The 20,595-nt window shown below is 41.7% G+C and overlaps 1 protein-coding gene across 1 annotated transcript in view; it reads left to right on the forward strand.

Moving 5' to 3' along the window:
• LOC121607383 (plasma membrane calcium-transporting ATPase 1-like) overlaps nucleotides 1–20,595 on the forward strand; it is a 34,005-nt gene that overhangs the window by 5,370 nt on the left and 8,040 nt on the right. The window contains exons 3-13 of the mRNA XM_041938128.1: nucleotides 1,268–1,465; nucleotides 5,955–6,212; nucleotides 6,969–7,094; nucleotides 8,792–8,995; nucleotides 11,347–11,373; nucleotides 14,592–14,732; nucleotides 17,530–17,744; nucleotides 18,107–18,349; nucleotides 19,219–19,460; nucleotides 19,545–19,782; nucleotides 20,383–20,562. Coding sequence (XP_041794062.1) covers nucleotides 1,268–1,465; nucleotides 5,955–6,212; nucleotides 6,969–7,094; nucleotides 8,792–8,995; nucleotides 11,347–11,373; nucleotides 14,592–14,732; nucleotides 17,530–17,744; nucleotides 18,107–18,349; nucleotides 19,219–19,460; nucleotides 19,545–19,782; nucleotides 20,383–20,562 — 2,072 coding nt within the window. The remainder of the gene's footprint in view (nucleotides 1–1,267; nucleotides 1,466–5,954; nucleotides 6,213–6,968; nucleotides 7,095–8,791; nucleotides 8,996–11,346; nucleotides 11,374–14,591; nucleotides 14,733–17,529; nucleotides 17,745–18,106; nucleotides 18,350–19,218; nucleotides 19,461–19,544; nucleotides 19,783–20,382; nucleotides 20,563–20,595) is intronic.

A 20,595-nucleotide genomic window follows, 5' to 3' on the forward strand; every position in this document is an offset into this window, starting at 1 on the left:
TGCACGTCAGTCTCAACAGGATTCAGCTACAGGATAAAAGCAGCACACAAAGGAAACAGAGATGTCGTCCTTTAGAAAGCAATATCTTTGTATGTACAGACTGGATCGTTTTGGAATGAAAAGTATTCTTCTTTATGACATGATCTCCTAATTGTAGGTGGAACTGACATTTTTCTCCATTTAGCCTTTCTTTCTGAAGCTGAATATGAACTGTGTAGAGATTCACATCATCATCAGTGAGCTAGAGCATTGATCCCCAACCCGTGAGTCATGGCCCACTAGTGGGCCGTGGGTCATTTGGTACTGGGCCGCACAGAAAGAAAAAATAATTTCCATTATTTTGTTTTTTCACATAATTTGAAAAACAGGTGGTGCCTGACAGTGCCAGTCTGCAGCCAGGTCCTCTTGACATGATTAAAAAGTGGATTTACATTCATTATTATTGTCATTATTATTATTATTAAAGAGAAAATACCACAGTTTCATTTTATTTTGATTTTATCTGCTACACCTTTAGACTGGTCCGTGAAAATATTGTCAGACAATAAACTGGGCCATGGTACAGAAAAGGTTGGGGACCACTGAGCTAGAGCACACATGGAGTACTATAAAACACCCAAGAGTGCATTTTTAAGAGACAGATCAATGAACAATGATGACACTGTGATGTCACATCCTCACTTTGTAATATCATATGCTCACAGTAGTGTTTCACCCCATCACAAGTCAGTTCTCACCACATTCACAGTTTTATCATCATTGTTGTTAAAGAACGATTTAAAATAATAAAATATAAATGAGCATTTTTAGAGTGAATGACACGCATGACAGTGTATAGCGTATGTTCCAGCTCTTTATTGATGCTGTCAGATGGGAACATGCTACACATCAGCTGTAGCAGTTTAGACCCATTTCCCCAAAATTAAGCCTGACTGATGTGGGCTCTTTGGACAGTTTTAGGATCCAAGGACGGCAACACTGGAGGGTCTTTAAGGTTAAACAAGGTTCAGTATAGTCAGATTATCAGACTCAAGTTCATCCTACAAATGCGAGCCTAATAATTATATGACCCGTTTGTCAGTGATTACAAATGTTAAATCACTTATGACTTATAATGTTGGATTTGTTAGTCAGAGTTTAAAACATGTAAATAGGTTGGGTCACCTTGGATCAACAGATGTTTTGTTTTTAAATAGAAACTCAGTTTAATGGTGTAAGACAGGATCAGAGGTGGTCTCTGATGGTTTTTTTGTGTCTCCTGCTACAGGCTTAGATGGAAACTCGGAAGACATCGACAGAAGGAAACAGGAGTTTGGACAGAACCTCATCCCTCCTAAAAAGCCCAAAACCTTTGTGCAGTTAGTGTGGGAAGCCCTGCAGGATGTCACACTCATCATCCTGGAGGTGGCAGCCATTATTTCATTAGGCCTTTCCTTCTACAGACCGCCAGATGCTGAGAGACAGCGTGAGTTTGTCTTTTTTTTTTTTTTTTTAACAGTCACTGTTTTTGTTCAAATGAAACCTTTGCATCTAATGAACTTGTGTGTAACCAGGTATCACATTGATGAGCTTGGTTAGAGGGACATTTCAGTGAGATGTTAGCAGAGATGTCACTTGATCAGACAGTCAGAATGTGTTTCCTGTTTTCTTTTGTTTTGTCATTAGGCTTCAGTCAGTGAGGGTGTTTGGAACTCATTGCACTTCCTGTGACACTTCCTCTCACATAAGCAGTGTATGTGATAAAATTGGTTCATGAAAATTATGTTTACACAATAGCAACTGAGCCAGGAGGAGTCATCTTGTTTTCTCTTCTCTTGCTTCTGCCTTTCCTTTCCCATCTTCTTTGGCCAGCTCAGCGCCTCCCACCTTAATACGGACCATCACAGCTACTCAGACTACATCCACAACAGTGGTGGTGTCATTAGCCAAAACCCTTCGTTTCTTCCTTCCTCATTCCTTCTTCTAATATGGGGCCGTCAGTGTTGATACACACACTGATACACTAGCTGATACAAAGAACTTAGAAGATTCGCCTTCACATTCTCCCTGTGCCGTGATATTTTTTGTTCTGCCTTCCCCTACCGCAGGTCAAGAAACTTACTTGGAAACACTAGATTCTGAGCTGTATTGCTGCATTTTTGCAGCTTGTTCTTCTTTGAATTTAAATCTCTACGGTGTACCGTATACCATCTGGCCACGGCATGCACACTTACTGCTTCTCTGCCCTGCCTCAGTTCCAAGCAAACAAAGCCCTGCCGTTTTTTTAAACCTGCCACCCGGAATCCCCCCTGCTGTCTATCTCCCCTAAACCACCAAAAACCCAGCCAACCACCCTTGGACCGCTTGCCCAAGTGGATGAGAGAGGAAGACAGGTCCTCCACCAGGGCGGTAGGTCTGTAATGACTTTAACGACCTTGGATGCAGCTGTCAGTTCTGCCATACCTGCTCATTCTGCAGCAGAACCCATGTCAGACCAGCTTATCCTCATAACCCAACTAAGCATTTCTTATTTAAGTAGCTCAATACACCTATTAAAATGTTCTAGCAACTGCCTTAAAAAATCACCCAGACCACCACTTCGTTAACTTCCTCATACAAGGTTTCACACATGGCTTCCTTCCAGGTTTGCAGGTCTTGCCAGATTCCATCTGCACTTGCCACAGTCTGCAAGTCAAAGAAGCTTTCACAATCAGCCCGTTTTCCAGTCAACCTGTTCACACTTTCAGAATCAGCCCAATTGGCATAGCTACAAAGAATTACTCAGGAAAAAAAGAGACTCATCATAGACCTCTCATCCCCCCACTGTTCCACTGCCCCAAGCATAAATAGGCTCATTCCTAGCTTGGATTTCTCCTTGCAATATACAATTGCTCATGCCATCTCCCTATTCCCCCTCACAGGCAAACATCACCATCAAAGTCCTTCCCATCAACCCAACCTGGAAGGGCATGTATACTACTTAGCAGTGTGTCTGACCTTTGGGTGCAAGAGCAGCCAAAATATTGGATGTCATGTCACCATCTTCACCCCATCGCAGTATATTTTCACTGCTCAACTCAACTGCACCATCCATATCATCCCTCAAGGTCAATCCGTCTTGTCACACCGCCTTTCCATTGCCGCTCCTGTTCCATCTCTCCGTGACTATATTATGCTGGATAATGCAAGCAAGATGGAGTTTAAACTGACACCAGTTTCTCTCCTCCTGGAATGGCATGTCCTTTTACAATGGCCACATCACCAAGCCAGAAGACATTTAGCTGTTCACACATGCAGCCCCTCTGTCGGCTTTGGTGGCTACTATGGCAGCAAGTATTTCTAAGGCGAATACATGTCCAAATTCTCATCTCTCACTACCTTCTCCCTCTTATGTGAAATATACCATCATACTGTAGCAGTTATTCTTTGCGGGCATAAATGGTCTGCCACCATCTTCAACTGAGCTGGAACATTTAGTTACACAAGTTGCCATTCTCAACAGTGTCGCCCCCCCAACAGTCTCATCATATCTGACCAGGTGGAATTGTTTCAAAGTTTTCCATGCCTCCCACAGCCTGTCATTGCCTTCACTCCATGTCCGGAGTTTCTCCAGCTTCATCACATTCACCCATCAAAAAATAAAAAAGAAAAACAAGATTCAATATTCCACCATACAGGTTTAAATCAGTGGAATCAACATGTTAATCAAAACCATGTCCTGCACCAAAATGTTTGCCCCTCACTTCAGACCTCTTTGTCTGCTGCAACAGAACTCACTGCACAGGCTATCTACATGGACAAAGTCTCAGAAAAGATGTTCCTTCTTGGCATTCTTCATTCTTCTTTGGCATACGTTCTGCCGTGTCCAGAGTTTATGGCTTCTACCCTCAACTACCGTCCATCTCAACACACAATTATGTCTGACATTTCCATTCCTTCTTCCAACACTCTTATCTACCACCTCAAATGCAGCACGACCAACCAGTGTTGTCTATCTTCCTTTTTCATCTAGACACGTACCTAAGTTTATACAAACCTATACATGACTACACAAATTTTAGACTAGCTGATTAGTCAAGCTTCCCTCCAGGACTTTCTGTTTGTTTGAGAGCCAGGCGAGGTGGCCACACGATTCTGGTTTCACCACCACTTTGGCCAACTCTTTTGGAATATCCCCCGAGCTACACTGTGGGCATTCCTTCCAAGTCAGAGCCACCTACACTTCTTATAGGCAGAGAATCTCTGACCATCTCATTAGAATGCTTGACCGATGGTCTTCTCCAGTGCACCTTACCTACATCTGCAATGCTCTTAACACCCAGTTGCATCTTCCACTTGTTTTTTCGGGGCTCAATACAACCAGAGTGCATGAAGAGATGTCTCCCCCCACTCAGAGTCTTACCTTTCCTGTCCCCCCCATCTTCCCTCCACCAGCTGACAATGGTTCTTCAATGTACCCCTCCATCCATCTGGCTACAATCCTGATTTCTTCCCTAGTTTCTTCATCCCTCACCCTTTATCCCCTTATCTCTTCATCCTTCAACCCTCCATCCCTTCTTCTCTCATACCTCCCCCGGACCCTCAGCCCATCCCTCTTGCACCATTTTGGCTTTCTTCATCCATATTAGGCAACAGATTATTCTGTAGATTTTCCAGTGAAGTTTCATAACTAGATTCGGAAACAAAGACCACGCCTCTAACACATCCCATTTCCACACAGAAGTTTTTAACCACACCTTTGCTGTGCCATTCCACCTTGACTCAGTTTTCATCAATGCATCCACATCCTGGTTTATTCCCTCATTTTTTCATCCCCTCATCCCTTCATCCTTCAACCCTCATCCCTCCCTCTGAACCTTCAATCCATCACTCCTACATAATCTTGGCTCTCCTACATCCATTATGCAATAAACTATTATAAATCCATGTGTTTATTGGCTTAATCTCTGCTAGTGAAATATTATATATATATATCCATGTCCCCTATTTAGTTACACTGCATTCTCGCTGAGCAGCTGTCTCAGACTAAAATATAACAGCCTACAGGTCACGTCTTACATTTTACTTTTTAGATTCATGTTTTAGTGCCTTTACTGTCTTGTTACATGATTTCGATTTGTGATGTCAAAACATCAGATTTATACAAAATCAGAAGAAAATGTGCATTCTGGTCACAGTTCAGTAAAACTTGGCTAAAGATGCAGACAACACTAAAGAAACACACATGAAACTTGGCATGGCATAGGAACAAAGACAATACTAGGAAACACTAACAAGGGGCATGGCATGGCAAACGAACATAGACAACACTAGAAGACGCTGGACAAACAGCCGAGACAAGACACCTTTAAAAACACACACAAGATACGTGGCATGGCGAGGTAGCACAGACAACACTAGGAGAACACTGACAAAGCCAGTCTGCGTCTGACCCTGGTCGGGAGAGTTGAGAATGAAAGCTGGCTGATGTAATTTGACCTATTCAGATGAGGGTTTGGTGTGCGTCACTCTGTTGGTCTGAATGGGATTTAGCCAGATAGGCCAAATATATCCAGCCATATACAGGAGAGGGTGCCAGATATATCTAATCATTAATACATTACTTCTCTTATTACAGGTGTCAGCTGCGGCTTTAACTGTGTTAAATGATCCTTTACGTTCATGCTGCCTCCTCATCTGACAGTCCCACACATCTCATCACCAATGTCTCCAGAGTTTTCTCAGTGAACATGCGGAGACAACTGCACAGCTCATATCTGCATTTATAAGTTTGTGCCTGGTTATCTGTCAGCCTTCATCATTATGCTCATTATCATCCTCTCACAAGCTGCAGTTTCCCAGAATTTACTCTAAACTTTATGTACAGCTCCTTGGAGGGATCCATTCTGATAACAACGTGAAGAGTCCTGGTAGATTTGATATTCTGTGTTTTGTTTCTGCGAACACATTCAGAAAACTAAACTGTCTATATTCAGACTGTGGCAGTGCTGCTGGCGGTGTGGAGGAGGAAGGTGAGGCGGAGGCTGGATGGATTGAAGGCGCTGCCATCCTGTTGTCGGTGGTGTGCGTGGTCCTGGTGACAGCCTTCAATGACTGGAGCAAAGAGAAGCAGTTCCGTGGCCTCCAGAGCCGTATCGAACAGGAGCAGAAGTTCACTGTGGTGCGAGGGGGGCAGGTGATCCAGATCAAAGTGTCGGAGATTGTCGTTGGAGACATCGCACAAGTCAAATATGGTGAGGGAACAAAAAGGATGCACTTATGTCTAACAGCTTACCATAGCTTTAAAGTTCAGTCACATTTTCCTTGAGTGACGATTGAGCTTAATATCAAACTATCTTTCTGTCACTGACTGAAATGTGTCTCTAGCACCAAGGATCAAAAATTGTCAGGTACTGGAAGTTGACATGAAATGTCTGGTCAGATATATAGTCTTCTTGATTTATTCTTTGATCCAATTGTTCCGTATTTAAACCAGAACATAACTGATGGTCGTCAAAGAACTGAAAAATTACATTTAAAAAACTGAACAGCAGTGAATCCCTTGTTCTTTTGGGTCATCCACAGAACCCACCATCAGCAGATCACTTTTGACTATTTCAAATAAATGCCTCATTTTAAAATGTCAGTCCAGAAGGCTGCAGAGGAATTATTTTAGTTGGCTTATGCTGACAGAAAAATCAGGTAAGGAAGTGATTTCAACAAAAACCCTTACTGTCAAATAGGTGTCATTAAATATTAGCATGTGAACATCCTGATGAAATAGTCTATATAATATTCCTATTGTGTCTGTGGTGGTAAACAGTTTACAGTTTATCAGCTGATAATCATACAAAAAAACACTTAAAAATATAGTTCCACCCTTTCACTGCTCCATCGGCTAATTATTTTTCTCATTTCATTTTTGTGATGAAAAGATGATGTAATGATGATGTAACATGGTGACCTTATGAGGGTGAGCTGTTACAGTGTACCTGTGTGTTGGTTTCCAGGTGACCTCCTTCCTGCTGATGGTGTCCTGATTCAAGGAAACGATCTCAAGATTGATGAGAGCTCTCTGACCGGAGAGTCGGATCATGTCAAGAAGAGTCTCGACAAAGACCCCATGTTGCTGTCAGGTGCTTCACTCTAGTCCATTCACATCAAATTACAGCCAAGTTCAGTGTGACCTGAGATGTTATCGTCAACTCTTTTTTCTGCTGCTGATTTTCCACTGTTAACTCTCTGTTTTCACAATAGTCCAACTTTGAACCACCTAATTACAATATTCTTATATTCACTATATGACAAAATATGACAAAAAAACAATTTCAGCACTATTTTCATATAGAGAGCCATCACAGTAGCAGTAATGTGAGGCATCCTATTGGACCAGAGCGCTAATGCCTGTTGTTTGGTTTTCATGCCGGGTGTTGCAGACATGCACACATACCCTCGAGGTGTACTTGGTTCCAATGTGTGCCTCTCAATATTTGAAACAATGGAGTTTGCAGCCACACCGACTGCATGTTGACTACTTGTTGATGATTGGCTCATTGTTCTTTGCTCTGACCCAATCACATCCTCCTCTGCCTCCTTCCCTACAACAGAAATCAGATAACAAATGTAATGTCACAAACAAAAAGAACATGTAGGACAACCTGAAACCTGTTTTAATTGTCACATATTTCGCAGGTTAATACTTTTTTCTGTCTACTACAAAACGTTTGCATTTTTTAATGTTCAAAAAAACACTTTATTTTTTTCATACTGTCCATTGCTGCAGTACCTCCATTCATCTGTATGCTGTCTGAAGCACTCAGTTTTAGTGCCTGTCTCTTATTGGAGAATGTCCAGTCTACTCTAATTGGTCAAGTTTCATGGGCCGAGCAGGCACTGTCCACAGTTGTGTGCAGTGTTTTTGCAACCATGGCTGTGCTTTGGGTGTGGCTGAGGGCGATGACTGTATAGTGACATCACAACTTCATGGAATTCCTGATGGCTCGTTTAACAGCCAGTTTCTGAGGAGGGGCTGTGTGCATTTCTCAGTGGATTCTGCGTTTTGATGCTTTCACAGTGTTTTTGTAGCACCAAGACCTACTTTATAATCAAAACGGATGTGGAAATGTCACTTTCAACAATATGTGACATGTAACGAAGAAACGTCACTTCTTCTTCTGCAGTGGTTACCCTGTGTACTTCCAGTAGATCTGTTCACAGCTCCAACTACTGTGTTGGAGAGCTCGACTCGAGCGAGTATATACAAAATAATTGTTGTGGACGTGCACACAGCTGAGAAGTTGCTACACAGTTTGCGGCAGCAACCATGAGACCATAAGGTGTTACAGTGAAATTCAGCTTGTGATTTTCAAAATAGATATGCAGTACATGTAGAATGATTGTTTATAAGGATGCCCATTAGTTGTTGCTGTTTCTGTGGTCCAACTTCTAAAAAAAACAATACAGTCAACATTGACCTCCACTATATATAGTAAAAAAAAATGTTTTTCAACATAAACATTGGATCAAACAATGAAATGACATCAAAACCCTACAGATACAAAGCAGAACTATTTAAACAAACGTTAGAACTATTTAAATCAGCCAGAACAAAACGATAGCCTCAGTTTATCATTGTTGTAGATTCTTGATAATGGCTATATTAATTATTGTTTCTTCATAGCATTGGTTCTTTGTTTGGGGTAGCACAATGTGACCCCTCCTCACCTGCCTGGTTTGATAACTGTTTATATGTCCAGAAACTCGTATTGTTAGAATGACTATTATTAAAATTTCTCTCTCTCTCTCTCTCTCTCTCTCTCTCTCTCTCTCTCAGGTACCCATGTGATGGAGGGCTCTGGCAAAATTGTGGTCACCGCTGTAGGCGTGAACTCTCAGACTGGAATTATCTTCACGCTGCTTGGTGCTGGTGAGGAAGGTGACGGTGATGGTGACGAGAAGGCTGAGAAAGAGAAAAGGAAGAAAGAGAAGAACAAGAAGAAAGAAGAGCGCAAAAAGAAAGAGAAGAAGGACAAGAAAAGTAAGTTCAGAGTATAAAGAGATATGTTTACTCTGAAAAGAGACAGGATGCTGTTGCTTAGCAGTTCACATCATTATTCACAGTTTAGGGCTTCAAGAGTAGAATAACCTGAAATTCATAGATCACCAGCGTAACAGAACTGAGAAATGTCACCTCAGCCTGTTGAGTTCATATTTCACTCTGACTGTTAAAGGGAAATTTCCAAAGGTCAGTTCACATCAACAACATTTTTCACAGTTTGTCTCTCAACCACACAAACACACGCTCACATATCAATGCAAGGTATACGACTACCACTTTGATTGTCCACGTATGTTTAACCTCCTTAGTAGAATGAATTGGGAAGAAATCTCCAAAGTCCTTGTCAAGGTAATGAAGAGTGAATTCCTCATGAATCTGAAAAGTGTCCTTCACAGTCTTATGCAATTGCTCCACTGTATCTGGCATCCCTGATGACAGTGTGAGCTTCTCACTATGATGATCAATAATCACTTTCAGAACAACAGGGTCCATCTGTACAAAACAAATACTGTTAAGGCTTTTAACTCACCTAATATTGGACAATAACATGTCGTTTTAAACTGACCATGCATTTCCTCCCACACGGTATGGTGTCAGTGGGTATGTATCACTAAGTTGCTCTATGTCCAGGTGGGTCACCTTCCAAGAGTGCTCCAAAACAAATCCCCTAAAATGTTCATAATACCACCAGTAGATCCATGGGGCAATATCATCCCAACTGCATATCTGGTTCCATGATATGACAGTGCACTTGTCAGCTCCACTCGTGCTTGTGTTGGATATACTTTTTTAAAAGACTCCTGTATCTCTTCATGCAGCAATGCCAAAGGAATACTAGTTACTTTACTCACACATAGTGCAGGTTTCAAAGCATCAGCATGTAAATGATAAGCCATCATCATTTGGTGCTTTGTGGCGAGAGAAGAAGAAGAGTAGAGTTTTTCTGAAACTGTTGGTGTGTCTAACAATACGTTTGAAAAAATTATGCTTAGCTTCAAAGCGCATGGTCCAGGCACAAACCAAAGGTCCAAAGCATTTCATCAAGTCCGGATAATGTTCTAAGAAATGGAACTTTGGAGTTAACTCAAAGTCAGGAAAAACTTCCAACAGTCTATGGGGATGTTCGGAAATCAATATATCGAGATAACTAATACTTTCCTCTGTATGAACAGGGGATACCACGAGTTCAGTTATATCTTTTAAGGTCATGAGAACTTGCCATGCGGGTTCAGTGAATGGCACCTTTGCACCAATTATAAATGGTAACAATCTCAGTAGTGTCCAATTCTCGTGAATGTTTCCGCCGATAGATCTGCGAGAAGAAAGATTTAGTGGGATTGGTTGAGGGCAGTCAGTTTTGTCAGTCCAATTATATGGAAACTCTGTGATTAAATTGTTCAGTTGTAACAGAGTGACATACTGCTTTTTTTACAAACAGGTTAAGACATAGTGCTAACTCCAATGGTATTATACCTTCGAAGAGGTCGTGGAGTGCATCTGGGGGGTACCATGTCACAAAATGGAAATGCTTCAATTTTTCTGACAAAGGACAAACCTTCTTTACACCTTAACAATGTACCAGATCAGGGTTTACCTTTACGATTGAACATGTGATGTATTTTCCGCACTATAAGGCACACCTGATTATAACGGGCACCTTCAATCAATGGCCTATTTTAAAACTTTTTTTCATATATAGGGCGCACCGCATTATAAGGCGCATAGAAAGAAACTCCGTACTGTGGTGTATGGGGTTGCGTTATGCATCCACTGGATCAGGGGTCGGCAACCCACGGCTCATGTCTGGCATCTGTAACGAAGGAATGTTATCATAAAAAAATAGATTTGTTGAGCTACTTACCGTCAGGTCAAGTTGGTCAAATCAATCCCGCCAGCACGTCCGCCATGGCTGCCTCCATCTGTTGCAGCTCTAATAAATACATTTATTATTAAAAATATTTAAATCATGTAATTTGTGAGTCACCTATTAATTTATTTTAAAGACATAAACTTAATTTATGTATGGATATTTCACACAAAGATTCCTGTTGGATTTTTACTAATGAATTTTGATGTAGCCAAATCAAATACTCATCATGATGATATTCAGCATTTTTATTAAACAGGCATACCTATATATTACTGTCACATTTACAGGGTTCTTGAATCATCTCTTAGAGTCTAAGTGTGGTAACAGTATCAATATTCAGGGACAGTTTTTCCTTTAGTTGGTTGTAATATATTTCTGTTTTTGGCTCTTTTAATGATATATATTTTAGTCCACATGTATGATTAACTAATGCCTTTTATGGCATGTTTTCCCATTGCAGATAAAAAAGATGACAAAGGCAAGAAAGGTGAGTTACCTTATATGACTCTGAGTGTATGTGAAGGTTATACTGAACAGCAGCTTCTGTTCATCAGTTACCTGAGGCTGGATGGTTTTTTTCATAGCTGTACTGGTCACTGTGGTCTCTGGATCTGGGTTTCCTTGTGTTGGTTCTGAGCTGTAGAATAACAATGGTGATATTAGTTTTGTCTGTGGAGCTGCCTTCTTATTAATGTTTTTATTCATCTGTTGGATGTGAGTGAATGGGGGAGCCTGTGTAGCAGTGTAGAAGCCAACAGGAATGTCTTTGGTCATAGTGTCACACAGTCACAGCTGATTTGTCCTCTCCTGAAGTGGGTGGAGGTGTTCTTCTTCCGTGTTATAGTGAGGTTTGTGAAGGTTTAGTCTCTTACTGGTCAGAAATGCAACGGTCTGGATCAAACCTGTGTGACAGTAGTGCAGAGTAGCAAGATGCATCATTCTGATTCACGGGACCAATATCAATGCTCACACTGACCTCAATAAGCAGATCATGTTTTGGCCATGACATGGATTAACAGATTTTTTGTCTCCACAGTATTCATGACCTCATGTTACCTTACATAGAAATGATCCCACTCAGTTATTAAATTTTAAATTTAGAAAAAAGGGAACAGTTCATCAGCACATTATAATTGCTATTCAGAGAAAAAAGGATGGATTTGGTCTACGGCTGTTGTTGTGTCACTAAATTTTATTTTGAGTATACAGGTGAGAAGCTAAACACACATTTTTAATATTATATGTGCTGTCATGGTATCAAGATCTGTTTTTTGCACTTTTTGCTTCAACATTTCAACAAGTTAACCGGGTACAGGTGCGCACAGGGCAGCTGGCCCACTGTCAACAAAAACTCTGTTGTCTCAAATGGAAATGTAGTGTACTATGTCCTCCCATTCTTGGGTGTTGGGACTTCATTCAGCTTCACAGGCACATGAGGTCAAACTTGGTGTGAAGGCAATGGATGTCAGTCAAACAGCCAATCAGAGCTGAGCCACAAATAGCTTAATTGATTTATCAAACAAGTGGTGAGTGTACACAGACTCACTCACACCAATCTCACATTTAATATTATCCCACAACATTCAGTTTTGGTTGCCTGAAGGCGTGACTGTATGTTGAGTTGGCTGTCTGATGAGGAGACCTGTCTTTCGGTGAGACTAAAAATGTGTGCAGTGCTTCCATCATAACAGGACATAGATGCACAGTGGATCACTTGGAGTGACTTCTTTTAAATTTGTGAATCTGTACATTATGATTTTGCACACGATCATCTTTGCTATTGCTGTGAAGTGTCTTGTGGGCCAATACATGCTGTGCAAACTGTGATTAATTTAATCAATCAATACAAAAAAAATCAGTTTGTTTAAAAGAGGTGGTTCTGATCAGACTAATCAAAGATCCTGCAGGAGATCAGGGGTCTTAGGTGGATCTCAGGTTCTGATGTTATTTAGACTCCAAGTTCCCCCTGGGTCTGCACATGTTTCCTGGTCCCTGGCAGGTCCCTTGGTTCCTAGTGGTCCCTGTGGTCCCACATGGAGCATTGTATGTCCCTGTCATCTGAGCAGTAGCAGCAGGTGCTCCTGACTCTGTTGATGGTGATTAGGACCAAGCAGATTATCAGCCTTAAGCTCGGCAGCTGCTTTCTTCTTCTGCCTGCTGCTGCTGCCTCCCTGTCCACTAATAACCTCTTTACTGAGCTGGGATCAGCACAGTCAAACACACAGAAACACACACACACACACACACACACACACACCCACACACACACACACACACACACACACACACACACACACACACTAATAGATGCCCTCACTCTCTTTCACAGAGCTAAAGTGTAACTTGACTGTTTTTGTAGTGTTGTTAATTGTTACCATGGTGATCCATAGGGGCGATAATGTAGTCTGGCAAAAAGATAATGTAGACAACATTACGAGACAATGTAACCTGGAGAGCAGACCTGCAAGGTCTGACTGTATATGAAGTTAACCAACACAGCACAACAAACCCAGACAAACACCACCTACCCGTTGATAGACAACATCATGGCCCTGCCCTCCCCTGGTCATCCACTGGCCACATACTCTGACTGACTTTTGACTCAGACTTAAACACAGACTTCCTTCTTCTAATGCTACATTCACATGGGTTCAGGCAGACGGTAGACGTCAGATGAACACCTTCTGGACAGCTGTCTTTTATTAGCTATCTTTTATTTATGTTTTACACGCTGTCTAAAACATAAATTATAAAGAATGTGATAATTTGCTAGTCCTCTTCAACATATACTTAATTGAAAACAGTAGAAAGACAATATATTTGATGTTTGGCCTCATCAGCGTCATTGATTTTTGCAAATATCTGCTTAATCTGAATTTGATACCAGCAACATGTTTCAAACAAGGTGGGACAGGAGTGACAAAAAACTGGGAAAGTTGTGGAACGCTCCAAAAACACCTGTTTGGATCATTCCACAGGTAAACAGGTTGATTGATAGCAGGTTAAAAAGGGCATCCTCGAAAGGCTCAGTCGTTCACAAGCAATGAACACATAAAGGATATATTACATGGGCTCAGGAACACTTTGTAAAACTGTTGTCGGTAAACACAGTTTGTTTGTAAGTGATTGCATTCTGTTTTTATTTACATTTTGTAAAGCATCCCAACGTTTCCATGAGAAAAAATTGGTACCAGTCCAAGTGTCCTGGAAGATTTGTCCCAGGCAAATGGGAGAAATTCCATTCAAATATTATCCTTAATAATGAACCCTGTTTTCACATCTTTTTGTGTCCAAGTGACTAATGGGGACAACATTTTTTGAAATTGGTCCAGTATTGAGCGAGAGCGCCGCAGCCAGCAGCTCTAAAACGGGCTGCAATGTTATCCCTCTTGGAGTTTTCACAGTAAAAGCCTTCCAGTGGCTAAAATGGAATAATCCTTCCCCTTTAGGCTTTTAATGTGAAACATCTGCAAGGCATGTTGAGTTCATTGACAGCAGCTTCAAAGGGATTTGAAACACAACAAACTAGACCAGTAACCTAGCTATTATTTAAGAGTGAGCCATTATTCTAATACGGGCTTTTCTTTGAGAATGCACGGTTGGCCTATATCAATAACATCGGCTTGACTTGAAACATCGGTAGTGGTTTTGCTGATTTGTGTCCAAACACCTGAAGGTTTTATTGACTTCTTGTGTCCTCTATAGGGAAAAACAAGGATGGAGCCACTGTGGAGATGGAGCCACTCAATGAGGACGGAGAACCACAAAAGAAAAATCTCCCCAAGAAGGAGAAGTCTGTCCTCCAGGGGAAGCTGACCAAATTGGCGGTGCAGATCGGCAAAGCAGGTATGAACAGAGAATCAGATAAATGGGGTTAAGGGTTAGTGAACAGTTTGTGAATATTAGATTAGATTAGATGCAACTTCATTTTCATTGTAGAGTTCAAGCACAGAGACAACAAAATGCAGTTTAGCATCTAACCTGAGTGCAGAAAGCTTTAAAGTGCAGAGTAATGCGCATATGTACATGAACGTGGGAAGTAGTGGTGCTGAGGGGGGCTGCAGCACCCCCTAAAATGAGGCGTTATAAAAACCATCAGTTTGATGACTCCCTTTTTGTAGTGGGTTTTATATGCATAGTACACTAATATTTGTGGTGGGAAAGATCTGTTGTTTATCATGAATATGTATACGTCTGTAATACAAAAACTACCCCATCTCCAACCCTGAAGAAGGCAAGGTGAACACATTAAAGTGTTTTAAGGATCTTAGAGTGTAATTTCAAGTGTCCCATTGAATCAAAATCACCAAAGAGCATCAGGGCACTGATCACCCTGTCAGACAGAAACTGCAGTTTCTGCCAATGTACAGTGACACGTGTAGGCCAGTAGTAAAACAGGATGTGTGATTTGGTTATAGATCTAGATTATGAAATATATCTGGTAGACGCTTGCTCTAATTTGGTTTGAGGTTTGGACAAGTATTAATTCAATAATGTTTAAGCATAGTGTGCTCTCCCAAGAGAGAAAGAGGTCATGCACAGACATGAAGACTCAAAACAAAAATCATTTGCACATGTAATCATATAAAGTGTGATCATAAAGAGTAATGTAACTCTGTGTAATGCTCAGGTTTATTAGTGAAGTGTTAACAGTGTTAACAGTGACAAACAGACTGACATCTGTCTCATATGAATGGGTCCATTTCTGGTTGAATGGACATTGGTATATCCATATACTGTATACTTGTCTCCTGTATGAAATATCTATGTTCTCACTACACTGCATTATTAATATGATAACCTGTTCAGGGGTCCAGGTGCTGTCTCACTCCCTCTTCCTCTCCTTGCAGTTTTCATGCATTAGTTCAGCCTTCCTGCTGTTTCTGGTAATAAATATTAGATATGAATGATGATCTTGGCCATTCAGAATAATGCAAAAATAATTAATATCGCACAGTATTTTGTATAACATCACTATAAAGACATTAGAGATAGAGTTTCTCTCAACACCCCCAGCTCCCCACATATGTACAGAATCATAGTGATATAGAAGTACATGTGAGGGCTAAATACCACCTCCCTGCAGAGTGGAGTCCACATTTACTGTGCTAATCCAAAGTGAAACAGTCTGCTTGACTTTTATTGTGACAGTGAAGTCACCTTACATGGTGGACAATAGGGATTAATTGACTCAAAACAGCAGACATGCTGGACCACATCCAGCCTGCCAGACTTTCCCATCCAGCCCACAGAATATCATTTCATTCAGAAAATGCACACATCTAAATTACTAACTGGTGGAGTCAGTCCGTCCTGGGAGTGATTGTCGATTAGCTTGCCAACCCAAAACGTCCATAATTTATAGTTCACCCGTTCCACAAAATCAAATTGTTCTCCAACTCTATCTTCTCTACTCCGTGGAATGCACCATGAAGCCACTTGGACCATACCCTGGAGCTGATAGCATGGCACTGGTTGAACTCTGGAGTTGTCAATAAGCTTGTCTATGAGACACAAGAGGCTCCACTTGGGTTTATTTTCATTAACCAACTGTTGTATTTAGTCTCAAAGTGAGCGTTTTTGTTTGCTTCCTGGGATGCTGATGAGACGTTTTTTGTTGAGATAAGGACTCATTCATTGGTAGATGATTTTGCTGCTTACTTACAGTGTTGGGGTTTTGTATTAAGGAATGTTTTTGTATACTCTGAGCAGTTTGGTATCTGGTTGTCATGGTGGATTTTACATGTTCTTTTAGGAGTTTGAAAGTCTGGTCCCCACAGTGTCTTCTTAGAAAAATTCTGTCCCTTGGACAAGTTGAGGAACCCTGTTCTAGACTGATGAATATTTGGTCCAGCTTCCAGGGCTGGGGGTAATCACCATCAGGGTTTCATCACCTGTGTTCATAAGTGCTGTGCTGATATTTAGAAGAGCTCCAGAAGTGTCCCAACATGGTAGGAGTTGCAGGAGACATTCTGTGGAAGGGGAGATGTTGCTTGATGAAAACGTTGTGACTGATCTTGTGAGGACAGAAAAGAGAGCACATGTTCTCTTGAAACAGGGTCCCTGCAGTCTTGCGCTTTTTGGCAGAAAATGTAGTTATGATATTTGTCACAGCTTGTCTTTGATTATCTGTGGTCAGTGTTTACTTAACTGCCTACAGTGAAAATGGAAGTATGGTAAAACAGTAACATCTCAATGTCTCCCTGGGGTCGTCTATCTTCTTGCTGAAAGTCTTGCTCTGAGGCAGGACTGGTTAGGGTGAGCTCTCAGTGTGATTCCTTGGAGGGAGTCTGAAACCTTTGATAAATACAGGCCCATCAGGTCTATAGCTGAATGTAAACCTGCAGTACAGAACTTTTGTCTCCCTCTTTTGGCAGTGAGAGTAATTACATAAACACTCTCAATGTCCTTATGACGCCACAGGCTCGGCTGTACTCCAAAGTTGCTGAATGTCGCCACAAACACCAAATTTAAAAACTCTGGTATATTGTAGAATACAGAGATTTATTTGATGGTGATAGTCTTAATCTGCATTGTGTGAACTTGTTTAGCAAGGGCTTGAATGTAACAGACGTTCATTTACATGTGAACATCCCGCACGCCAGCTTTAATTCTCTCTGTATATGTTTGTTTTTGTCTTCAGGTCTGTTCATGTCGACTCTCACTGTCCTCATCCTCATCACTCGCTTCCTGATAGATACCTTCTGGATTCAGGGGGTTTCCTGGGCCAACGAGTGTATGCCCATCTATATACAGTTCTTGGTCAAGTTCTTCATCATCGGTGTGACAGTGCTGGTGGTGGCCGTGCCTGAAGGTCTCCCTCTGGCCGTCACCATCTCCCTGGCTTATTCAGTAAAGGTCTGTCTGTCTACAGCATGTGCAATGCCTGCCACCTGAACATATAGAATCTGTATACAGTATTACATAGCCTGACACTCTGAAGGCATACAGTCTGTATACAGCCTGAACACAATCACATGATGTCCTTTTCCTTGTCCCATTTCCATGATTTTATAATTTCCTAAAAATGTACTGTAGTTAAGTGTAATCAAAACATTAGTTGTTGTCTAATACGATATGTCAAATAACAGTTTGTTTTAATATTATTCTTAGCATTCAGTGGATGTACAGTTTTTATAATATTGTTTATTGTCCCCCTTGGTTGGAGCAGTAAATTCAGAATAAAGCACTCAGCTAGCACTGCTTTCCTGCTTTTGCAGAAAATGATGAAGGACAACAACCTGGTCCGCCACCTGGATGCCTGCGAGACAATGGGCAACGCCACGGCCATCTGCTCCGACAAGACGGGCACACTCACTATGAACCGCATGACAGTCGTGCAGGCCTACATCGCAGGACGCTACTACAAAAAGGTGCCAGAGCCGGACCTGATTCCTGCCAAGATCCTGGACCTGCTCACCGTGGGCATTGGGGTCAACTGCGCCTACACCACCAAGATTATGGTGAGCTGTAAAAAGTAGCTGCCCATTCAAAAAGCTCTGTGGGTTAAGTATTTGGACTCAAGAGCAGGTTTGTTTGGAGAGCTGCCGCAGCAGCTCGGGACTCATCTGATCACTGCCTCCTGGATCCACTGCACAGATCAGGGCACTTAGGAGACAAACAAGATCAGCTACAAGATTTAAACAGTACCAGCAAGTATTTTTCATCAGATTCCTTTCTGTCAGTTCACTGCTGAGCAAATTTTTACATTATCAGTTAGTGTGATGATTATTTTATGGATTATGTGATTTATTGTTAGACCCCTGTTAGTATAACCTGGTGTTTAAATCCGAGGGATCATGGGATGATTAACAAAATAGACAAGACATATAAAACATGATGTGATAGCATAAAATAAAATATAAAAAACTGTTGGTTGGCCTATCAATAAAAATTAGTGTTAAGAAGTGATTTAAAGGAAGATGATGATGATTTGGCTGGGCTCGTCAGGCAGGTCACAGGAGCAGCAAGCAGGGTCCTGTCTAAGGCTGTGCATAGGTTGTTGAGGGGTGAGTAACCATAAAATATAATCTAGAACCTCAAAGAACCTAAAATCAATCAATAAAATCTTCTACATTTCATGCACAAAGGAAAGAAAGTATGCTTCACTCTGATCAAGCAGACAAAAAGCACAGTGCCAATGTATCCTGACAGTTAGCGGTCAGTTTTGAAGTCTGCTAAAGATAAACCTTACTTTGTTGTCATTTAAGCTTAAACGCTGTGTCTTGTCACCACTGTTACATATATATTACAGTCAGGTGGTGCTGCAGTTGATTTGTCATGAAAAACTCAAACTGTGATTTAACATCTTCTCTGCTGCTGCCTCCTGCAGCCTCCAGAGAAGGAGGGCGGGCTGGCTCGCCAGGTGGGAAACAAGACTGAATGTGCCTTACTAGGACTCTCCCTTGACCTGCATCGAGACTACCAGACCATCCGCAACGAAACCCCAGAAGAGAAACTATTCAAGGTCTACACCTTTAACTCTGTGAGGAAGTCCATGAGCACCGTGCTTAAGAACTATGATGGCAGCTACCGCATGTTCAGCAAAGGGGCCTCCGAGATCTTGCTCAAGAAGTAGGTTTACCGTTGTTGCTGCTCACACAGCCCTGTGCTCAGTTTGATGAATATCACGTGATTATCACTTTCCTGTGGTTCCAGGTGCTGTAAGATCCTGATGGCCAGCGGCGAGGCCGAAGTCTTCAAACCTCGGGACCGAGATGCTCTGGTGAAAAAGGTGATTGAGCCAATGGCATCAGAAGGCCTAAGGACCATCTGCCTTGCCTACAGAGACTTCCCTGTCACTGACGAAGAGCCGAACTGGGATGACGAGGCCCACATCCTCACTGGCCTTACCTGCATCGCCGTAGTTGGCATTGAGGACCCTGTACGACCTGAGGTACGTTTACAAATGGCTACATGGAGGCAACCAGCCCGTCACACTAAAAATACACACAGCATGAGTCAGTACTCACAGAACATCTAAAGAGGCGTTCCCTGAAACACTGTGTCGATTCTTATTTTCAGACTTTGGTGTTTGATTTGAAAGTACTTCATGTGGGTTTTTCACTGGTTAAATCATGGTCTGTAGTTTATTCAAGTGGCTCATAGTAAGGAAATCAGTCTCCTGACTCCTGTCTGTACTGATTTTTAGGAAAGTTCAAGGGGTGTCTTAACGTGTTAGGAGCTGCAGGAGATGGAGATGGCAGAGACACTCTGTTAGAGGAGAGGTGTTTTGGGAACGTTTGATGTTTTATGATAAAAATTATTATTATTAAAAACTTTTGACTGTCCTAATACATCATATAAAGAGAAGGCATGATGTCTGAAGGGTTGGATCTCACAGCCTACATTAAACCATAAACTCTGAAGACCCCATAGGGTCAACATTTCTTCACCAACATTTCTTTGTTTTTAAATGGCTAACATGTGTTTGAAGCTGCTGTCTGACAGTGATCCGTTTTAAATCCATAAACCTCAACATGTTTCTGTTCATCAGGTACCAGAAGCCATCAGAAAGTGCCAGCAGGCAGGGATCACTGTCCGCATGGTGACTGGAGACAACATCAATACTGCCCGGGCCATTGCCACCAAATGTGGCATCCTGCACCCTGGAGACGACTTCCTGTGTATGGAGGGGAAAGAGTTCAACCGACGGATCCGCAACGAGCTGGGAGAGGTCAGACTAACAAAGACTGGACCAAATCTTCAT

The sequence above is a fragment of the Chelmon rostratus genome, chromosome 6 (genome assembly GCF_017976325.1).
Source record: "Chelmon rostratus isolate fCheRos1 chromosome 6, fCheRos1.pri, whole genome shotgun sequence".
Classification (NCBI taxonomy): Eukaryota; Metazoa; Chordata; class Actinopteri; order Chaetodontiformes; family Chaetodontidae; genus Chelmon; species Chelmon rostratus.